Genomic DNA, 23,775 nt, shown 5'->3' with positions numbered 1-23,775 from the left:
GAAACTGCTTGGGTCTTGGAGGGTTAAAATGCTTTACACCTTTGCTGCATAATATATTCCTCCACCCATTTACTCCTTATTTCTATATCATCAACTCTTCAAAAAATACAAAATAAGTCAATACAAATGTTGAAACACAGTCACAGTTTTATTAACTGTCCTCACCGGAGGCTCCTCTTGTCGGGGTCGTAGCTCTCTGGTAGCAGCGAGGCCAGGCTGTGGAAGATGATCACGCTGGCGATGGCATCCTGCTGGCTGTCATCTGGGTGGCGTCTCTTCCTGTTAGCTGAGCGATTCCTCATCGAGGACTCTGGGAAGACGTCCAGGTGTCTGTGGCCTTTAGTGTCCACAGGTGGCTGAAAGACTGAGTCAGGAAGAGTGACGGCCGTCTCCAGATCTGCAGGACGAGGACCTCTCAGGGATTGGTACCGCGGTAGTTTGGCTCCAGCAAAATTCATCTTTTTCAGACGGTCCACAGAGATCACTGTAGAAACCAACACACAGGGTAGAGAGGTCTACTTTAAAATCGACATCACTGTTCAACCAGAGATGTAAAAATACCAACAATAAACAGGGTTGATTGGAGGGATGCTTCTCCTGCTTTTTTTTGAATAATGTTTTAACATTTAATCTTTTTACAGAACTATTTTGATTATTGTTTGGCATTTTTAATTTAAAAATAGACACTCCTGAGTTCTAGTTACTTTGCTGTAAGGAATAATTTATTATTTTGCGATAATAAACTTAGTATCTCTGCATGTTGGACTATAGTTTGTTAGAGTCAAGGAAAATCCAGTAGGATGTATCTCATATTTTTCTGACATTTTATGAACCAAATGTTCAATGAAAGAAATAACAAGCAGATTAATCAACAATAAAAAGAATCCTCTGTTGAAGGCCATGACTGCCCTCTGGAGAAGAACAGATGAGTAAATAATCTCTGAGGATTTTTCTCCACTGATTGAAGAATCAGACAGAGCCTAGATTTGTAAAATAATTAAAATGAACTTCTTGTGGACTATCAGGTGGATTTCTTCATAGTTTAATTCCATTTTAAAATCTATATAAAGACAGGAACCAAATAAGACTGAAATATTTTGGATGTTTTTGCTGTGAAAATGTGCTGCTCCATTTTAGTGATATTCATGTTGGTTTTTTGTACCTTTTGCTCGGGTTTGTTCTGTCATCTGTTCTCCAGGGCTTTACTGTCAGATGTTCATTATAGGTACTATATGTCTAGAATAATAATTACTAAGAAACTCTGCAAATGTCTTAGCTGTAAATTTCAAGCTGCACTTTAAGAATAAAGCTCTAATAAATCAATTTATTAACGTCTGATAAAAAGACCAGATGCTGTGAAACGCTCACCTATGTTTGGTGTGACGATGGTGAAGGGGCTGAGGTAGGTCTTCCTCATGTTCTGTGCCAGTGTGTTTGCGTATTCCTCGTAGTGGCGCAGCAGCGCCGCCGTGCCGCCCTCCGAGTGCTGGATCAGCTCCCAGTGTGGCCGGGTGTCTGCAGACAGGATGGCGCTGCCCACACGGACCAGATTCTGTCAGAACACAGCGAGAGTTCAGTGTGACAGCATGTCACAGCAGGGAGTGAAATGAAGTGCGATGTCGTCCCGGCAGATCCAGCATGAAAGGCTGTGATGTCCGACCAGGCAGGACCGGCCTCCTGTTCATGAGCCAGTTTTTGTTTATTCCTACAAAAAGGCATTGTTCTTTTTTTGTTTCAGGCTGTGTTTTCCAGTCTGTGTGTGTGAGTGTTAGAGGCGTCGTGTACCTCAGTGAAGTGAACGTCCTGCGTCGCCGTGAGGTTGAAGCCCTGCTGGCTGCTCTCGTGCTGCAGGAGACTCTGTGTGAGCCGATAGGCCACTTTCACATCGCTGCCGTAGTATTTCTCTGTGTGCAGGGTGGCGTTGGCCAGCATGGCTGCTGTCTGCTGAACATGTCCGGAGTCGAGGAGCGACGCGTTGCGGGAAAACTTGTCAGACTGGTGGCAGAAAATTCAGAGACAAGCATTTAGTACTTGTAGGTCAGGTCAGAGTGAAATATCTCTGCAACTAATGGATGAGTTGTCACAAATTTTCTTACAGACATCAGTCAGGCAATGACTCAATCAAACTTTATTTAAATAGCACCATTTAAACAGTTAGTGCAGCTTAAATTGCATCACAGAAAACTGACAGGTCAATAATAAGACAATAAGTCAGATTTTTTCCATAGTTCCACTATGAGGCTGACAGTTTTGGGGTTTAATGACACGTCTTGACAACCTTCATAACGACTGTCAAATGTTTTAGGTAAGGATATTGGTGGTCCCTGGAGGGAAAACACTAAATACTTTGAAGATACCCTAACATTCCCTGTAGAACCATCAGCTGGACAAATATTTTAAATTTGTTGGTTGGCCATAGGTCTTTTTAAATGCGCTAAATAAATAAATCTGACATTGACAATGACAAATATGTCAGCATCTACCAAATTTAAAGGTCCTAAAATTCTACGACATTCATGGTCCTCAGAGGATAAATCCTAGAAACTTAAGTGATCTTATGACTTTTCTATAGTGCCAGCATGAGGTTAGGATGTCTCAAGACATACTGGATGGATAGTCATGAATTTTGGTCCCTGAGGATGAACTGTCTGACTTTGGTTTATGACCAAATACCTGTAAAACTACTGACATTCCCATTAGCCTCAGTTGTATTTTACATTTAAAGCCGTTAGTGAACATTGTGCCTGCTAAATAACAGCAAGTTAGCATTGAGTTTTTGAGTTATTATACTGATAATTAATATTTAGCTAATATTTAACTCAAATCGCTGCGGTACACTAGCAGGCAGGAGACTCACTCAGGTGAAGGTAATTTTATTTCGACAAATCCTTGCATTTTGGAATGATACTGTAGAAACTGAAAGTTAATTTTCAAAGTGACAGAGAAAGAAGCTACACACCAGAGCTTTCAGCTTGCTGAAGGTAATGGAGGTGCAGTTGAAGAGATTGGGAGGCAGCCAGCCCTTGTGCTCATCACAGTGTCGGATCGCTGTGCCTGAGAAGGAGGAGAGAGAGAGACAGGAGGGGTGAGAAATATTCTGCAGCTGATAGAGGGCTTGAGGCAAGTTTCCTATATTGCCATTATTATACGGTAATTTGATGAGCTGCCAAAAAGCCATCATACCCAGAGTTCCCTTGGGACAGGGAACCGCTGCAGGGAGACCAAACTTAGTCCTGGGCCACCATATTCCAGCCTCGATGGCCTGAGGGCAGCTGTCATAGATTACTGAGACGGAGCAGGAAGGAGAGGAGACGATGAGGACAAAAATGGAGCATTGTTTTAATATATTTGTATCTATAATGAAAAAAGGGTTTGAAATTAGGCGTTTCAGTGAGATGTCGGCGACGTATTCCGACCTTCACAGCCGTTAGCAGAAACCTCAGCGAACGGGTTGTCACAGCGGTCACACTGACGGCCGATGACTCCGGGTTTACACTGACACTGGCCGCTCTCTCGGTCACAAGCTCTGGAGAACGAGCCGATCGGGTAGCAGTCGCACAGCAGGCAGGTGTCGCTGCCTTCAGGACAGTAGTGGTTGTCCTGGAAACGTGATCAGAGAGGCAAACTGCTGATTAATAATTCTTTAACACCCATTTTTCACTACCAGCCTCTTTCGTTTTTACACATCTGCACAGATTTCCACTTGAGAGCCACGATTCCAGCTGCACGTTCAGAAACATCTGGCAGCCGAAGGACATGTACCTCAATTATGTTCCCCGCCTGCAGTGCGTTTTCTGGCCAGACCTACAGTATGTCCCAATGCCACAGAATAAATCCATTTCTGAGTGTGTTGTTTTATTGTCACTCAGTGAAATGCAATACAAAGCAAATACAGGAGCTGCTGACAACCATGAAAACGATTAAACTGTGATATTTTACAGTGTAGTTTCTCTCTAAAGCAATGGGCTACTATGGCCTCTTATAGCCAATAAAAGATTACTCATACAGTAGTGGAAGTCTGACTGACCTCTCCTGAACACTGGAGTTGCTTCAGTTTGTTTCTTCTTCATGAACAGATGAGATAAATATGATGGCAACCTTTCTAAATGATTTTATTGGTAATTTCTAATATCAAAGCTTATATCTGTTTATACGCTTGTGCTTTTCCCTTACATTAATGTTAATGGAATCTGTGTACAGTCTGTAACAAATTAATGAATCAGAGCTGCAGACTCACCTTACAGCGACACTCTCCACTTGTCTTGTTGCAGTCAGAGTCAAAACCTTTGTTTGTCTGACAGTTACAAGGACCGCAGGTCTTGTGACCCCACCAACCTCTGGGACACGGCAAGTCGGTCCTGTAGACACATTACCAGTTTATTTTACCAGCAGGAAACTAAAGTCACCACACACTGTATTACATAAACGTGGATGACTGTACTTTTTCTCGCAGTAGCGGCCGAAGTAGTTGCTCGGACAGTCGCAGGTGTAACCGCGAGAGGAGCCCGGCTTCCTGGTGCACGCTGACTCGTGTTCGCAGGGGTTCAACGAGCAAACGTCAGTGCAGTTGGCTCCATAGTAACCTGTAAACAAATAAAGCAGGTGAAAATGAGCTGCTGTGCTTTCACATCGGACGTAGTGTCAGTAAACTGTGGTAAGTCGGAGTAGGAGGAATAAATATGGATGAAAAATATTCATGCAATGAAAAATTCAAGCTAATTTTGAATAGATTTGTAATTAGTTAATACATCTGAAATGAATTTCACAAAGGCTGATATTTGCAAGGTGATGATAATAGGAATTATTTTAAAATAACTTTATATTTCTGAACAATTTATGTGATGATTCATGTGAACATATGATGGCAAACCTCACACTTGTGGATCTATAACTCCACAAGGCATAAAATCCCCCAAAAAAGAGAGCCTATAATAAATCTGCTCAGATAAAAGAAATGTGAAAATCATACATTTATAAAGTCAAATCAGATAAACAGCTTTAACTGATCTAAAATATTACAAAATTATATTAATTTCAATATATACGCAGACTGACCGTTGAGGCACGTGCACGAGTAGCTGTCCCAGTCGTCGCTGCAGTAGCTGTTGGACGGACAGGGGCTGGAGCTGCAGGGGTCGGGGACGCTGCAGCCCGACTCCACATTCACCTTCCTGGCCTGAGACAGACTCAGAGCTCCACCAACACGAAGACCCTGCAGAGAAACAAACACAACAGACCGTGTCTACATGGTAGATTTGGTACAAAGGAGGGACATTTGTAAAAGTGTTGATTAGTGAAAACGAGTGAAAAAGGAAATAATTTACAACATCTCTCCATCCTCGCTTGACGGAATTAGGAGACAATGGGAAACTGACTTGGGTGATGAATTAAGTGACGATATATGGAAAACATCTCTTAGACTAATTCGTAAATCCTCCCCATGTGTACATCATGGTTTAATTCAACTTAGTAGTGCTGTGTGCCCATTTAAACAATAAGAGATTGGAGAACATATTTCCCAACACAGACCCCTCTTGTCCTTGCTGGAAAGGTCAACCTGCTGACCATATTCACATGTTCTGGTCTTGCCTGCGACTCCACACATTCTGGCTTAACATTTTTGATGCATATACAAAGATCTGTGGAATGGTAATTTCACCCAGCCCTATCGGTGCCACATTTGATGTGCTGCCACAAAACTGCCTTATTACCAGCCAGGCTCGTGAGGTCATATCCTTTACAACTTTAATTGCAAGAAGGATTATTTTGCTGGAAGAAGCAATCTCCTCCCAGTTTCACAAGGTGGATAAGGGACACTATGTACTTTCTGAAACTAGAGAAAATTAAACATACACTCAGGAAAACCAAACAACATTTCACAAAGACCTGGGCACCTTTCTTAGAATACTATCAAGACTTAAGTATACCTTTTACAGACCAGGATAAAGAGGATAACAATGACTAATGATTTGATTTGACCCTCCTCTCCTCCTCCCCCCTTTTTCTTGCTTGTTTGTTGGCTTGTTTTAAATTATTTCTTTATTTTTATTCTCAATTATTATTATGGTTCCTATTGATCATTGTTTTGTTTTGTTTTTTTTGTTTGTTCATTTAGTTTTTTTTCTAATATCTGCCTAATTCAGTATATTTTGCTTTGTCAATTCATTCTTTTATTCTTATGATATAGTATATATTTCATATGTGGAGACAGATGAGCTGTAGGGAGGGTTACGGAAGGCGGGAGGGAAGGAAGGGAATAGCAAAGATTCACTGTTGACTATCTCAGGACTTCAGACATGTATATTCTTTATATTTGTATATTTCACACAAGTCCATGGATATTCTGTCTGTTAAAAACAATAAAAGCTGTTAAAAATGAAAAAGGAAATAATCTCATGTAAATTACAACATGCAGGGATTTACTTTGCAGACTTAAGGGTTACAACAACATCTACATGTAACATAAACATAGAGGACAAACCTGAATGCAGCCACGGAAGCCATGTTGAACTTTCCCATCAGGTCTTGCCAAACCTCCAACGCTGACAGTCTTTAGCTTTGAGTCCCGTAGCTTCCCGTCCACCTCCATACTGGCCTGAAATGGAACGTGACACTGAATTTATGTCTGAAAGCTACATTTAATTCATAGTAATTTACAGAAGCTTGAATCTAACAACTCACCAGGTAGAGTCCATGGTCTAAAGACAGCACAGCCTTGTGGCGGCTCGCTGCTCCTCCCAGACTGCTAATATCCAGCTGCAAATGATGCCAATCTCCATCGTTCACCAGAACCTCTTCTACCCGGGAGAGAGTGGAGTCCTCCCCCCTGTGTAGCCCCATCAACACACTCCCCCCTCGCAGCTACAAAGGCAGCAGAAGAGGCCAGAAACAGCAGGAGGGAGACGGACAGAGGAAGGAGGGAAAAAAAGGCTACCAAGAATCAGCACCACATCACATGATGTGACAGTCTTTTTCATGCTTCCTCCAGTTCAAGAGTTCGAACTTTGAATTGCTGCACATCATAGGTGTGCAGGGCTGGAAATAGACTGTCGGAGAGTTACGTAACTTCAAAGAGGCGTCAGTCTAGACAAGTTAAAATAGTAACCGATAGCAGGGCTAAAAAAAGGTTGCACAAGTGTCTTGTCAAGTTTTCTGTTAATGTCTTCTATGATCTAACTTGGCCTTAAGCAGAATGAGAGCGAAGTGAAGCCCAAAAAGTGTGTCTGGATGTGTTTTCTGTGTGTTTTACTGCTTGTACCTGCAGTGTGAGGTTGTGCTGCAGGCCGGAGGAGATGTGCAGCAGTGTGGCACTGGCTTGACGTGTGCGGATCATGAGCTCCACATGCCAGAGGACGGAGGACGCCGCCGCCAGGTTGTTCCACTGCAACATGCTGTTACCAAGGAAACGCTGTGGGCTGGCCATAACTACAGAAAAAAGACGGAGAGAGAAAAATTCATTAAAATATGAAAAGAACGAAAGCCTGGAAGGAGAACGGAGCGATGCAAGGAAAGAGTTTCACCGTAGGCGACATGAGACAGAGAGTCATTACTGTCATCCAGCAAGTCCACCACGTTCTCTGATCTCGTCCAAGTTATCTTGGCTAAACAGGTCTCACTTTTTTACGACAGAAAAAAGACTTAAGTAGATAAGTCTTTAAGAAATTCTACAAGCTTTTTATTGCCAAAATTAAATCGTGTGCGCACAGAAAGCTCAAACCGCTGCCTTTGCAGAGCAACACCTGCACTGAACAGCAGCAGAAAACTGTTTTAAGTGCTGCTAATTCAGGGGGGAATAAGATGTAAAAACGTTGAGGTAAATTTTCAAAGTATGATGAATATTCTCCCAAATTTTCTATTTTTTAAGCACACGCCACATCAGTGACTTGATTTCAACTTCAAATCAGAAGGAAGCCAGGATATTTGTGTTCACAAAAAGAGAAGCTGTTCTGCCTCTTTCACACATCATAAAAGTGACAGAAAAAGACAGAACATCTGCCTGATGTGCAGCAGCTTCCCTCTCATTAAGCTGTCTCTGTGTGAAGCGAAGAAAAGCCCCTGAATCACCTGGATCGAAATGATCGATTAGTACTGACAAATGAACCTGATGCACTGTGGCTGTTGGAAAAGGATGCAAAGACAGAAACTCAAATTCAAGTCAAACCTTCAACTCTCAATTTAATTAATTGTATTGTGAAAGTAAGTTAACGTACCACCATCGATATTTATGAAGGCATGTATTATGAACTGAGATGACAACTAACAACTACATACAGTATTGATTTTGTCTATTAAATGTCAGAAAATGATTAAACTGCTGATAACAATCCTCTGCAACATCCAAAATATTGAATTACTATCATGAGAGAACAAATACGAAACAAATCTGTACACTTAAGAAGCTGTAACCACTTTTTCGCTTTTGACTATCAGAACGGTTACCTGTTATTTTTCCAGAGGTCTAATAACCGATTATTATTTCTCACCACATCCGTGCACATTCATAAACAGCAGCATTAACTAGGCTCCTCTGATCGTAATGACAATGGCTCCAAGTATGTTATTATCACACTGTAATCTTTTCCTTTTCTATTCTCCCATCCCTAATTTTTCCCTCATGCTTGTGTGCACAAAGCAACACACCTGTCATTGTTTGGATATCCAACTCAGGAACTTCTAATCCTCACTTGATCTGCATGAAAAAACATATCTGTTTTGCTCGTTCCACTTGGTGCTAAAACCAAAGGTGCTCTTTTCCGCTACCGTCTCTTCCATGGCTCATTTCTCTTCTTCCGCCGCTTCTCAAATTGCTCTGAAGCATAAATCAGCATGAAACAACAGCTGCAGCAGATCAGGTGGAACAAAAACAGACACTGGAGAGCACGGCGACAGAAACATTAGCTACATACTGTATATCCTCAAAAGTCAAAGAGCAAATAGTTGGTTGAACATTATAGAAACCAGAGAGTTCAACTTCAAGCAGATTAGTTCTCACAGCTGACACTGATTCTGTCTTAACTCAGACATTAAAACTACTGTCGTGGAATCACCAGGCTTGTTCTAACCCTGAGTGTCTCCACATTTGAACACTAGCTACAGGCCGTTGATTTTCCACCAGTTATTTTTACATTCAAACACAAGCATTTCTGTATTCGACAGTTTTGGTTACTGTTTCCACTTTGGTTTTTTTTGACCTGATGGATATCAGCTCAACACTCAGTGACGGGTTCAGATTCAGGTCAGAGTTTCCACCCTGATGCTTCGCTCTTTTCTGCTCGACTCACCTCTTTCGCAGTTATGCCCTCCAAAGCCAAGCGGGCAATCACAGCTGAAGGAGCCCCACAGGTTCACACAGGTTCCTCCGTTCAGACACGGGTTATTGTTGCAGAAATGTCTCTTGGCAGAGCATCCTAGGAGGGCAGCAAAATAAAAGGGTAATCTATCTGTTTGATCTATCCTGCCTCATTATTTCATCAGAGCAGCACAGAGTCAGAGGGTAATAAACTATTCATAGCAGGTACAATGATCATTTCCCACTGACTCCTCCTTCCTGCTGTGCTCATTAGAGTCAGTGTTACTTCCTCTGCCATTCTGTCTCCCTTGGCTGATCTGACAATACGCATTGTTTCACTGCAAAACAGTCACAGCTTCGAGAGAGAAAGTAAATGATTAAATAGCAGACAGGCTAAATGCTGCATACCGGGCAGAGTGCCGTTGTTGGCGATGAAGCTGGCCATGTCTATGTGCTGGTTGTCAATACGCAGGTTCTTCATACACCCCACAAACTGCTGGTTGCGAACAGGGAAATCTTCAGGGAGTTTGGGGACTCCTCCGAGGAGCAGCGGGCCGGTCAGATCCAGAGATCTGATAACACCATGACACATTTATACACTCAGAACCGTGCTCTGCCTCAAAACACACCATCAACACTAATGCAGCGGGGGGGAAATGCATGAAAAATTCATAACAGACATAGTTTGCTGTGTTATTTTCCCCCCCAGAGATGAAAACAGAAAAAAAAGGATAAACATTGCAATAAAGGAAGAAAGCAAAGCTTAGCTAAGACCCTGGAGATGTGGAACATCATTTCAAAACAAATTTACTCTATCCCTTAATGAGGCAACTGCAAAGAAAGCAATGAAGTAAATTACTGGAGTCAATTCAGGAGTAATGAGAGAATCTATAGAGCAAAGAAAAAAGGTTATTTACGGAATCCATGTTGCAAAAAATTTGATTTAACTTGCATTTTTTAAAATAAAAGAACTCTTACTGCTTCTTTTGGACTTACTTTTTGGATCCTGACTGGCTGCCCTGAGCAGAGCAGGTGTAGTTTCCGATCATGTGACCGAACCTCAGAGCGACGGAGGTGTCACAGTTGTCCACCGTCAAGACAACGACCTTCTGGTCCGAGGGGCCCTGAGGGAGGCCGGCCTGGCTGAAGACGGGCTGGAAGAGGGAGGCAAACTCATGAATACCAAGATAAATTACGATGCGCCTTCCTTATGTTTCAGTGGAGATTAAATGATTGTATTATACACAGTTAAAGTATTCATTTTCTCTTGAGATTCTACAGAACTTTTTTACTCCTGAGCCAACTAAGGATTTAACTGCTTTATTTCAAGCTGTCGTCACTATTACATGCACAAAAATCTCATTTGCTGAGATGTATAGATAAAATATAAGTTATGACTGTCCCATACCATTTTATTTATTTGATAGTTTTCTAAAGATCTATCAACCGAAAGATCAAGAAACACTGAAAAAGAGAAAAAACTGTTTCGCTACGCTGCTATGTTTAATACGCTGAGGTATTTTTGGTCACCCAGCATGCATAAATAGGACTGAGAAACGGCTTGTTATGAAAATTACTCCTTGTTCTGCCCCATTTAATAGAGGATTAATACATAAAACAGTACAGAAACTTCTGGGAATCTCAACCAGTACTAAGCTGTGCATAGCTTTAAGAGACAGATTTAAAATCTCCAGCTTCTGAAAATGGAAAAACAACAACCAAATAACTGATCTTTTGCATCACACTGGGTTCATTCCCTGTTCAGCTGGCTGCTGTTGAGCAGTTTAATAATTCATATCATAACAGCTCAAGCTTAAGGCAGCAACCGGCCAGCAAACGCAGAGGAGAAGGGTTTGCTCTCTGCAGGACACCATCCCTGTCAACAAAGGATCTCCTTCATTGTCTGAGAAATCAATAGAGGGGAGTAACAAAGGTAGGAGGGGCTGCGGGGGAGAGAATGATGATCCTGTCAATAAAAGGTCGCGACCTCTTTTCAGACAGCTCAGTTTCTGCGGGGTCACGTAAAGATCATATTAACCCTAAGTGTGGGTTCAAGCTGGTGTCGCGGGCTGAAAGCAGAGCGACTGAGCGGCTCGGACGGAGCTGTCAGCTGGTCAGACAGGATTTAGCAGGAATTAGTTCGTCTCATGGCCAGGGATCGTATGAACAATTGACTCACTGCTGATGGCTTGAAGAAGGTTTCTGATTTGACTGTCTATATATTCAGTTCTCTATGAAGTGAAACTAAAATAGATCCTCGTCAAACCGGCTGCACGAGGCTCAGGAATTATAATTTCCTGACTGCTCTGCTGTTATGACTGATTTATCTTTGGTGTCTGATCCTTTAATTTAAAAGCTCAAAGAAAAGTCACCCAGCTAAAGATATACTGTAGATTTTTTATTTTTTTTGGCTGGTGCAACATCTTTAGCAGCCCCATCACTGTAAGTTCATTAAGACAAAACACACTCTATCAAGCAATCCAGTCATGTTGGATAGAATTTTAGCTGGAGGCCATAATTTAACTTCCCTCACATAATTTTCTCATTGAGTAGATTAAATCTCCATGAGCCTCCAATAATATCAGTCTGTAACTGATAGGCTGCGGTTAGTTAAATTCCTGGATTCTTGCTTTGTGTCTCGTGATTGTGCAGAGAGAGACAGAGCCAATAATAACCCTAAACTGTCTCATAACACCTGAAATGCTTCACAGCACGACATGTGTCACCGAGCTGCAGTGGAGAAGAAGAGCTCAACATGGTGAGAAAAAAACTGTCTCAGCTACAAGAAACCTAACGGCACCGCAACGACATCGAGCATTCAGGAAAAAAATAGTCACAGCGGTGAACAGTACAGCGCTGACAACAGTTTTGTGGCATTTTACCTCACAGTTTAGTACTGTTTTGAATTTTTTCTTCACTAAATTTCAGGGAGAGATGTTGTGTTTTCTACTCCACTACATTTATTAGGCTGCAGATTTTACAAAAAGCACGTCAAGCTTTTTACATATATTGCAGAAAAAATAGTTTCAGATATGTTTCAGAGGTCAAGAAGTTGGTGGTAGCAAGCAAGCACTGGTTTGACAGAGATGAAGAGCATCTGTGATGATGGAGACAAAGGAGGAACTAGGAGTACAGCAGAAAGAGCTATGAGGCCATGAAAGTTTCTGTAGCTCCAGAAGAAAAAACAGACTCAGAGGAAGGATGACAGCGAAGCATCTGTCATAAACACGCATCAACGGTGTTTGTGTAGCTACTCTCACTGACAGAAGGGGGAGACAAAAGTTCCACACTGCAGGTCTCAGTATGATTTTAAATGAAGCAGCTTTGCTCCTAATTGAATACTTCCAGTGTTTTGTTTTGGCACTTTTACTTAATTCGAAGCAAAGTGTAGAACAGAGCACATTAATAAAACATAGAGCGATACACAAAACATCGAAAAAACAAAGTGCGGTTTAGATGGATTTCACGCCGAATAAAAGCTGCAGAGGGACCTCAGAAGGTCTCCCAGAGATCAGAGCCTCAAACTGAGAAGATAAATGTGAGAACCGTCAGTGACGATGGTCGGGGCATTATGTCCCGTCCTGTTGGTAAACGGCTCACTCAGATCCATCAGTGCCGTCCTCATTATTTTGCTGACCAACTATTGCAGCCAGCTTCCTCCTCAGTGTTGCATCTCTTTTCAAGACTGACTGACTCACTTGAAAGGTATTGAGTGAAGTATGAAGATAAAGTTGTTGCATCTATTAGTTGTCAGTGGACAGTCCAGAACAGCACAGCAGGCCCTGTCATCGAGCACCTTTCCCACAGAAAGTCACAGTGCGCCGTGGAACTCATGTTAAACAGGAAACGGAGACTGGAGTCAGCTTTTGCTTTTCAGTTCATCCTCCTCGAGGCCAATTTGTTACAAATTTGTTGATGATGAAACAAGAAAACAGGTTGTGTGAATTGCCAAAGGTGAAATCATCCGACATGCTCTTTTCCACGGTTTTCCCTTTGCTGAGAAAGCTCTGAAACAGGCAGCGCTCCAGCTTGGACGCTCCTTTCACTGACCTCTGCTGTCATCAGTCACGGCTATTGACTCTCCAATAATGACTGTCTGTCAGGACGTCTTTCTCTGCAACAAAACGCTGGCCTGTCAGAGCTGATTGGAACACACATATTTGCTCTGCGCCACATTAAACACTGCTCTCACCCGCCGCTACACAGGATTATGGGAATATGAGTTCCCTGTCAGAGAGGGTGACGGGCTGGAGGGGCAGGGCAGCGAGCAACTCAAATACGGGATCTGAGATTGACTAGAAAAACCATAGCAACAAGAGGGGTCGGCCCTGAAGCGCAGAGTCCCCGTTCAAAGCCCGAGTCAATACTTCTCTCTGCCTTTCTTTACCCTCCTTTCGCTCCTCTCCTGCTCGGCTTTTCTGCCCCCGCCGAAGAACAGAGAGAGGGGCACCTTCCCCGGGGCCGCATCATTCACTGCCCACGGCCCCAAAGGAAGCAGAGGCAAACACAAAGGCAGCGGTCATTGCCATTCTCCACAGTCCCCCGCCATCCTGAAAGCCACATTTCAATCTAAAGTGCCCCCTCCCCGGCTCACCCTGCCCCACCCCCTGCGGACAGAGACGGGTCAGAGTGGGCCACCGTGGGATACCTACAGAGGGAGGAGCCACGTTTCTACCTCAGCGACTCACAGGATGTGGAACATGAGAGGAAGACGGATGGAATTAGTTCAGCTAGAGCTGGGGGCCAGACACTTCTAATACTGGAAATATGCTACAGGTTTGATACAACGAATACAATCAGCTCCTGGTTAGACAGATTTAACTGTGCAGTAACAAAGTAACAACGGGTTCTGTTACTAAAGCAAATAAACACTTCAAAACACAGAAAAAGAACATATAGTTGAATTGACACTCTCTAAACATGGTCTTAATTAAACCTTGTAACACGCAGGAAGGACAGATTTACTGCAGGACAATTCGGGTTAGTTTTACCTCGTAATAAAATGGCAAGTGATTGTAGAAAATAATTACCTTTATAATACAAACCATATACTTCAGTAACACTGATCATGTTGATTTATTGCAGGACACATCATGAATTCCTGTTGCTCATTAGAAGAAGTGATTATGCCACTCTGAGCTCATGTGTCACGTTAATTAACTTATGCATCAGTGTGCAGTGTCACCAAACCAGCTGAAAGGCGGTAACACAGGAAGGTGCATCTGAAATAAGAACATCACCTCTTCTCATCGCTATTTTTATCAGACTAGTAGTCAGATTCAAACGTCTGCAGGCTGAACTGTCAGAAACCTGCTCTAGAGCTGTTCTTGCAAACCTCTAATTGTCATCCTTAAACATGCAGCACAATTACCGATTTAAGCCCAGCTGCTCAGAGAAACATTACAGAGTCCTTACATTTAGTTTCTTGTACCAAAGTGATTAATGAGACTGTAATGTCTGTAGGCAACAAGTTTCCATCCAAAAGTGGACAAGATTATCCCCCTTCATCACTTCTGCTGGCTACAATCTGGCATGGCCATGCCATCATACACACTGAATAGAAAATGCACACGGCGGGGGTGTTGCCTGGCAACATGTTTATGATGCAAAGTGACTTCCTCAATAGGCTAAAATGTGACATCCTGTGTGTCTGGCTGGGAAAGCAGTGAGACAGCAGAGACAACAGCTCCATACGTTCCCGCACTGATTGAGTTGTTGTGATTTTCTTATGGAGAAATGTGCAACATATTTCTGTCCAATCTGAGAAACACTGCCTCTTCACTCTCTTCCAGTCATTCATTCATTCACACCCCCCTCCTCTCCTGTCTGTGTCTCTGCCTCCGTCAGTGTCTAGTTGGCACGTTGGCTTTCTTCCAGATCATCAGCCTGTCAGCAGCAATTCTTTAGTCTGGCAGAGCAGCAGCACTAAAGAGGCAGAACAACTAACTTACACAGCTCAGTGTTTCCTGTCTGCTCTCTGGTTTACACCCACTACAGTCAGTCCTCCATGAAGACCACTGAGATAGAGCTGCCAGTTCTCGCTGTAGCCGCCTGCACATGAGAACGACAGTCTGTCGTCTGCAGCAGATAAACAATGTGACCTGATTTCACTCTGAATGCCTTCAGTAACTGTCTGCTCTTATTCAGACACACCTGACAGCAGCTTTAACCCATTAACTTACACTTTCTCTCTTTCGCATCTCCTTGACTAGCTTCAAGGTTGGTAATATCATCTTATACATCGCTGTCTGACAGTATCAGCTTGTTCCATTTTTTCATTAAATCTATATTAAGTTCAGTCTGAGAGAAACTCAAACACAAGCATTAATGGACTGACATTTTTTCTCCTCTGATATCTGATTCATATTTTTGCATTTGAGTTCTGACTTCTCCATCAGGAACACACAAACCTCATTTATATTAAAGAAAATATAAATGTTCAGGTGATTCACCATCATGCAGCCTCATGTATTTGGCATCTTTGGAATCTTTAGGATCTGCACCACAATTTAAAACTTGTATCAAAAATTTTGCTCAGTTGTTTTGAAACTGGCTTTGGAGGCAGAATAAGTCTACACCAATCTACTGGAAGATATAATCAACAAAAGATAAATTAACTTTTGAAAAATGGCTAAAAGAAAGATATTTCCAGAAAGAATAAAATACATTCATAATTTCGTTACTATGGTCACCCTTATTCAAAGTAACAGTGTGACATTTTGGGAAGTGTGCTTGTTTGCATCTGTAAATATTAAAACTACAGCTAGTTAGCTTAGCACAAAGACTGGAAACAGATGGAAACTGCTAGCCTGGCTCTGTCCAAAGGTAACAAAATCTGCAAATACCCCCCTAAAAACTACAAGTGGTTGTTTTTCCATTTCAGTTCATATCCATTTTAAACAAAAGACATTGAATGTGTTAATTAGGGTGTCTAAAGGTCCTGGAGGGCAGATTTGTACAGTTTTTGATGGAGACTGGCTAGCTTTTAGCTAAGCAAATCAGTGAGGGGTTGGTTTTACCACCCGGTTGTATAATTCTCAGTTTTTATTAATATCTTTATTGTTTAAAAATTTAATAAAATTTAAATTAATTTCAAAAATCTATCTGAATGCCTGCACACGTTATACTGAGGTAATCTTGGCAGGTTTTGTATATTTAAAGTAATTATATATATATTAATTCATTTCATGTTTATCATGTATTATGTGCTGTATGTCGTGGAAATTAGCTGACTGACTTTCAGTTCATGGGGATCCTTTAAATAAACACACTAATGTCCCACTCAGGGAGAAAGTGAAGTGCTAAACTATTCCTTTAAACCATCAAACCTACAAATGTCCAAACTCAGAGTTCCCACCCACCTTATTATAGTAGTGAACTTCCACCACATGCCACTGGCCGTCACTGACTCCTCCGAGGATGTACGGGGAAACTGTTGTCTTCGCTTCACCTGAGAAACCAGTAGTTGAATGAACGACTGCACACACACAAGACGAAAAGAGCATGAATTTTTTAAAAAATTATATCTGCACAAGTTTTCTACCTGCTGAGAAAGTGAGCTGTATCTGCTCATTGATGATCTCCATGGCGATGAAGTCGTGTTTCTCGTTGAAGCGGCCGTTGTAGAGCAACAAACCGTTGGATTCTTTGGTGGCAAATCTGAAAAACGGCAAAATTTACTTTAATTTGGTTTGATACTTAATCTTGTTTCTCTTTGGTTCATGTATTCATTTAATCTATAGACTAAATGCTTGTCAACAAATCCCAATAAAATAACAAAACCAAGACTAAAATGACAGTTAAGTGTTATAAATGTACGGCCTGTGTAGCTTAAACTTTAACTAAAACCTAAATTCTGGGTGACATGTTTTTTTACTATGATAAATATGAGAAATGTAGTTTATTTTGATCTCATACGCTCCATCCTGCTGCTGGAAACACTATGTTAGTGTATTAATCTGGAGCTGGGAACATTCCCCAAATTCTCCACTGTTTCATTCTATGCCAAATCACCAAGCCTTCCTGTGGATTATAAAAAGAAATGTACAAGCTTCTGTTAGCTTCATGGAACTTTGCAAAATCCTGTAGCTTTACTACAAATAGTTTTCCAGTACTGTAATGAATTTTTGAAGTTTAGCCCTCTGAACTAAATTTAATCATTTCTGCCTCATCAATCACTTATTTTTCACTGAATATGGCAGAAAGCATTTGCAAAACTCTGAGATAATGTACAATTAAACATATATTACTGAACGTTTTGCAGTAATGAAATGAATAACGATGCATCATTTTAGACCCAAAGGAAGAATCTTTAATTTTCAAAAACGCCACTAGTAAACCTACTAGTTTTCTCTTTCTTACAACCAAATTTAAATCTTGTGTAAAATGAGTATGGTTCTGTCATATGTAGGAGATATTTAGTCGTACCTAAAAACTTTCAAAAAAACACCTGCAACTAAAAAATGTGATCATCAGGAATGGATGAGATTGTGGTTTGCCTGGGATTTGCTGGCAATTATAAAAACAGAGCACAACCACAACCTTTAAACATGAAGACCCCAAACAACACAGCTGCTGACGTGCATCATGATGTCTGTACTCTGTGTTAAAAGGAAAAAGACAAGAGAAAAGAAAAAGGGCAGTGGTCTGGTTTGACCCATTTAAAAAATATCCATACTGTCTCCTTACAGTTGCCTTGTCTACACACTGGAGGGAAGCTATCGCACAGCAACGCAGCCTGATGTGTAACTTTATATGGTAACAATGAAGTTCAGAGGTCTGACAAAGATCACCGAACAAATAATGACGTCAATCACGAGGAGGGGAGAAAAAGCCGTATTTTCAGTACAGATAATGAAGGAATGTGCGTGCTGTGAAGAGATGCAGAGCCATGCTAAATGACACACTACAACACAGAGACAGAAAACTAGGGCAATGTCAAAGCAGCAGGCTGGGGGAACGCATTACCGCTACTAAGGAAGGAGCGCACGGCAGTAAGACAGTTCAGAGTAATGACAGCTTCACAACACTTTTTCTCATGGAGGACTCTAGAGTGCAGGCAGCTGCCAGTGCTGGAACCACAGCCTCAGTTTCACATTTCTGTTTGCATCTCGGTGGTGGAACCAGAGCGCCCGGAGCTGCTGCGGTGGATTCTGACGCACATTTCAATGCATCTGAACACACACAGTTCAAAATGTGGGGAGCGGAGAGCTGATGGTGTTTCACTCTCTTTATGTGGGATCAAAGTCTGCGGTGGTTTAAAAATATCACGCTTTACCTGTCAGCTGTGGTCTGCAGTCGTAAATCTGATTCTGTGGAAATGGGTCACTGGGATGTTTGAAAGTGTGTTATAGGGAAAAAAAAATCCAGCACTAACTACCAGATTTATTCATTATCCATCCCACTGGGGACCCAACAATGAGGCCTCCCGTGCACATCTGCCAACCGAGAAGCATGTGCGACTCTCTGGCATCTGTATTTTCTGGTCATTTACTCCATTAACATGCAGCCTAAATGTTCCTCAAAAGAGCCAATTAATTTTTTACTTTGGCAAAGGTCACTGCTAGACTCAGAGTTACTTTCTGCTTCGTCGTCTCTGCCCCAAGTGGAGCTGCAGCCTCCGTCTGAGGATGTCACTCACACATCCACATATCTATACATGCTGTGAGCCAACATGAGCAGCTGCCCCCCTTTCTTTTAGGGATGGAGTGGATACTGTATATGATGCTGTTTGTGCAGCATTCTGGAGCTGGAGAGCAGCCAGAGGGCACGGCACCACTGACCTCCTTACTGAGAGAAACGATTATCACGACCTAGGAGAAAAGAGGATGCCGATGCTCCAGCGGATAATAATGGTGGAGAGAGTGCAGACAGGACAGTCAGACGGCTTCTACACATCCAGTAAAAAACACAAAACGCCAAAGAGAATTATTATCTGGAGTCTCCTCAGCAGCCCTGCAGTCTTTGACGGATCGATTTAAAAGGCTGCTCCGCATTGCCCCCCTGAGCCCTCTGAACTATGAGGGTAATCAGCCAGAACTAAATACTGACTCAAATGGCATCACTGTGTGTCACATTAGGCACCCATCAGTAAAAATAACAACCAGTCTGCCCTTATGTAGGGAACCATGTCACGCTATCTTAACATGCTGTGCTGCATAAGATGTACGCAGTGAGGAGGAAAAAAATGATCCTCTTATTGACTTTACAGCCATCGCTGTGATATAAAGATACTCAGGTTTATGTTTTCATTAACTACTGGGAATAAAATGACAAGTCGTTCCACCTGTACAGTGCTGTAATGTATTTAAGGATTTTATTTTTTATTTTTTGTCAGTAAATATCGATTCAACACTTAGATCCAGACTGAAATATTTCAATGAAATCTCATCTGACTCATTTGTGGATCTCAGTGAAACCCTTCTATTTAACAGATCACTATGACACTTGGTTCATGTTTCCCTCTTAGGATGAAATATAATGACTTTGGGGATGTTTGAAGTTTCATTGTAGCACTACCATAGAGTCAAGATCTGTATTTGTCCCACATATTTATGATTACCTTTTTTTCAAATTATTTTTTTTCATTCTCAATGAAACAATTGATTCGTTTTTCAATGGACTGTTTGTACTGTTTGGTCTATGAAACTGGCAGGAAAATCACAAATTCTTGAAGGCCGTGGTGATGTTGCTTGATAGCTGTTTCTATCCACTGAAGTGTAAAACACGCCGACAGGTTTGAAAGGTACGTAATCTTAAAAAAAGATTCCAAAATTCTGGCAATCAGCAGAGCCAGAAACGATAAAAACTGAATAAATCACTAGATCTCTAACTGTTGGAAGTTCCTTGAAATAATCACCTGTGATGTGCTGTTCTCTAACCAAATCTGAGCTCAAAAATTTCATCCATATCACTTAATTCTACATATCTTAGTTAAAAAGTCACAAAAACTACTATGATTTGCTCTAACGAGATTCTGTAAAAAACAAAACAATCTCAGTTTCTTGACAGAATTGCTGAACTTTTTTTGCTGAATTGGGTGAACCACACACAGCAGAGAAGAGGTAAGTATGCCAACAAAGTAGAAATGTAAGCAATAAATTATCTTTAGTGTGTAGAGCCAGCACTTCTCACCCAACAATGGCAACACCGGTGGGCAAAATGTTGATTCTGGGTTGTTTATTTGTGTAAATTAAATTGTCAAAGAAATGAAACTTTTCTGTTTTCTTTTTCTTTTCTTTTTTTTTTTAAAGATTTAGGGCATTACAACTGTGATACATTGCATACTGAAGAAGTTGTCTCTTCTTCTAGCTATACCTGTGCTGATTTCTTAGAGGTGCAGGACTTCATACTGTAGTAAAAAAATGAGTTCGCAGTGAACAAAATTGTGACAGGAGCAAAAACACCCAGATCTGCTTAGGGTTTAGAGAGTTAAAATATCATATAATTGATATAAAACAGAAAAACAGCAAAATCTTTATATTTCAGAACCTGAAACTGTAAAGAATTTCGTATTTTTCTTTCTAATTTTCTAGTCAACTGTTTAAGTTCTATATCAAATATGTTGTGTTTAGTGCAAACTCTCAAATGTTGGCACACTTTCACAAACATCGTAAACATTGTAACTGCTGAACATCACACAGCTGTATATTCTTAAACTGTATGCTCTTAAGGGCTGAACAGTGACCTATGCTTTTGTTCAATATCAAGATTAACCCTCGTGTCGTCCTGCGGGTCAAAATTGACCCGTTTTAAAGTTTGAAAATGTGGGAAAAAAATATTTTCACTGTGAAATTTCTGATGTCCACATTTTCAACATTTTTGGGAAATCTTTGAAATTTTTTTTGGTGGAAAAAAAAAGTTAAAAATGTTTCTTAAGAACATTCACAAAAAAAATCAACCAAAATCCAGTGAATTTCACTGGATTTTGGTAGATTTTTATGTGAATGTTCTTAAAGAAAATATTAGAAGATTTACAGATATATATGTAATCACTTTAGATATTTTTAGGATTTTTTTTGGAAGATTTTTCTCATTTTTTAAAAAATATTTACAACAATTTTCTTGCCAAACTTGGGGGATTTTTTTTTTTTTAAATAAAACTTTTAAGGGAAACTTTTAAGGAATTATTGGAATTTTCTTCCTTAAGGTTTTGCAAATTTTCTGAAATTTGGGGAATTTTTTTTGCTGAATTTTTGGATTTTTTTCAGACAAGGAAACAATGTTTTTTGGTGCCCGTAAATGAGGACAACAGGAGAGTTAAAAAGAGCTCAACAGAACAATGATCACTCTAAGAAATATCATCTTTCTTGTACTGATCCTACAACACCGTACTTTCAGTGAATCTTAGCATTAATTGAAGCACTCAGACCTAAAATTAGTCATCGGTCTGTGTGAACAAGATCCACATCCTGAGAGGTTTGTCATAACAGCAGCTCTTTCTGGGAGAAACCCGATGACTGCCGGCTCAGGTAACAGAGCCACTTGTTGACCTCACCTGCCTCAAGCTCTCAGTATCTGCACCTTTTACTCTGCAGCTACTTCACAGCTCCTCTGACCCGCCACTGAAATATAAACCATTGTCAAAACTGGTCGGAGCAGTTCTCCATCAAAAAAGCCTGTCATCTGAACCTCGCTTAAAGAAGGGCCAAGTCCACAAAGCTTACAAGGGGGATGTTATTTCCACCGGCAGCCATTGTGAGTGTCAGGCCCTGCCGAGCGCGTCTAAGGTGACAAGAATCACAATAAGTCAGGCGAAATGTCAGAACACGTTCCCTGTGATAGCGTCCGAGAGGTGATAGTGTTGTCGCTTGTTGTGACAGATATCAACCAGAACAGCTTTCATCATCGATTTCGTTTCATCACATGCAGGATTTATGCAGATCGGAGGCCCTGCTGTCTTTGCATGTGTTCAGCGTTCACGGCTCATCTGCTCATTTCTAAAGCACCTCCCCCTTCACAAAGCACCTCCAAATGATCAACCACATATGCAAAGCTTCAGCTATAGCTACAGCCTCAACCTCCGACATTATTCTGACACTTGGTGGACTCTCGATGGCAGGAAAAATGCATTTATATGTCAAAACCTCTTCACAATGACAAGAAAGGTGAAAAGAAGGCATCTACTGTAACTACAGTAACTATTAGTAAATAAAACTAGATCTAGAGTTACGTTCACAAGAAATGCTATAAAGGTACAAGAGTAAAAATATCACCATGAAATTTCAACAACTGATTATCTAGATTAGACAACTGCTAGCCAGTTTTCCTAAATCTAATGCTTAAATGTGCAAATGTGTCATTTATTTAATTAAACATGCACCATTGCATACATTTCCAGAGTAGAAATCTGAGCAGGTTCAAAATTATTGGTTCTTGCTCTGAATGGGAAAAAAAATAGGAATAAAATGTTAATCAAACCCCTCTGTAAAAATCTTCAGAACATAGATAGGAAGAAAAGTGGAGAGTTTGGTGCTACTAAGGTGGAGATTTCTGGCTAAGAATATGAGAACAAATTAATTTTCACTTGTCTGAAATGTTATGGAGGAGGCTAAAATTGGCCTTTAGTGTCTTGCCTGAAATAAAAAATAATAAGCAATAAAATTTTGCAAAAAGTAAAACTGAACTCTCTCATGTGCTTTCAAAACTAACATAATGAAATTTACATGAGGCGTTTGTAGGTTGGCCCTTTTCTCTCTGTGCTGTGCAGAAAAATGAAGGAACCTTAGGCTTAAATCTTTGCTATTTTTGCTAAATGCTAATTAAGGCTCCAGATATCACCTCCAGCTCTCAGAGAAAGTGTCGGTGTTAGAGCTGACATCACTTCTCGTGTCATAAATTCTGCTTCTGGAGTCTGCTTTTGAGCATGAAAACAAAATGGCCCTTATTTAGACCTGCTTCTATGCTACTTTACAATGCAGCAGGAACAGAAAGGTTTAATCACCTTTTTGCCAAAGTTAGATGAAGAATTTGGAAGGAAAAATTTGGAGATGTGGTTATTTATAGGTTATTATGCTGTGATTTAACTGGTCTGGCCCACTTGAGATCAAATTGGACTGAATGTGGCCCCTGGACTAAAATGAGTTTGACAGCCCTGATGTAGAGCTTTCTCTACACACACTGTGCATCTATTATACTGTGCTAGAGAATACAAAAATGCAAGAAATTCTCCACTACAACTAGACTAGAAAACTGATTTGAAACTCAATTAAAAAGGGAAATCAAGTTCTCAAAAGTTGCTCACATACATCAGACAATCTCTGAGTCTACACCCTGGTGAGTGAGGCACTGAAACAGGCCAGGCGCTGACTCAGCTCAAAGTGACCAGTGACACTGACTGTAATAAGATCAGACTCAGTCTTGGCTGCTGGATTCACATCCTCTCCAAAAACACACCTCCTCCAGCTCATCTTCTTTCTAACATTCGGTTCACAGGCTGCACCTCTCTGCAGAGCTCACACGTTTAACACAGTATATTTCAGCAGTGC

At 41.1% G+C, this 23,775-nt stretch overlaps 1 protein-coding gene across 4 annotated transcripts in view; it reads right to left on the bottom strand.

Annotated features, from left to right (window-relative positions):
* Positions 1-23,775, bottom strand: part of celsr2 (cadherin, EGF LAG seven-pass G-type receptor 2) — a 78,066-nt gene that overhangs the window by 14,476 nt on the left and 39,815 nt on the right. For all 4 annotated transcript variants that reach the window (XM_023278896.3, XM_035952205.2, XM_023278897.3 and 1 more), the window contains exons 4-20: positions 16,833-16,948; positions 16,651-16,739; positions 10,286-10,443; positions 9,698-9,861; positions 9,282-9,407; positions 7,259-7,425; positions 6,682-6,861; positions 6,482-6,595; positions 5,056-5,212; positions 4,442-4,583; positions 4,238-4,358; positions 3,417-3,600; positions 3,184-3,285; positions 2,960-3,054; positions 1,786-1,995; positions 1,369-1,552; positions 166-484 (exon numbers count right to left, since the gene is read on the bottom strand). In XM_023278896.3, coding sequence (XP_023134664.2) covers positions 166-484; positions 1,369-1,552; positions 1,786-1,995; positions 2,960-3,054; positions 3,184-3,285; positions 3,417-3,600; positions 4,238-4,358; positions 4,442-4,583; positions 5,056-5,212; positions 6,482-6,595; positions 6,682-6,861; positions 7,259-7,425; positions 9,282-9,407; positions 9,698-9,861; positions 10,286-10,443; positions 16,651-16,739; positions 16,833-16,948 — 2,628 coding nt within the window. The remainder of the gene's footprint in view (positions 1-165; positions 485-1,368; positions 1,553-1,785; positions 1,996-2,959; positions 3,055-3,183; positions 3,286-3,416; positions 3,601-4,237; positions 4,359-4,441; positions 4,584-5,055; positions 5,213-6,481; positions 6,596-6,681; positions 6,862-7,258; positions 7,426-9,281; positions 9,408-9,697; positions 9,862-10,285; positions 10,444-16,650; positions 16,740-16,832; positions 16,949-23,775) is intronic.

This window comes from Amphiprion ocellaris, chromosome 5 (assembly GCF_022539595.1).
Source record: "Amphiprion ocellaris isolate individual 3 ecotype Okinawa chromosome 5, ASM2253959v1, whole genome shotgun sequence".
Classification (NCBI taxonomy): domain Eukaryota; kingdom Metazoa; phylum Chordata; class Actinopteri; family Pomacentridae; genus Amphiprion; species Amphiprion ocellaris.
This window is presented reverse-complemented; position numbering and strand designations above follow the sequence as displayed.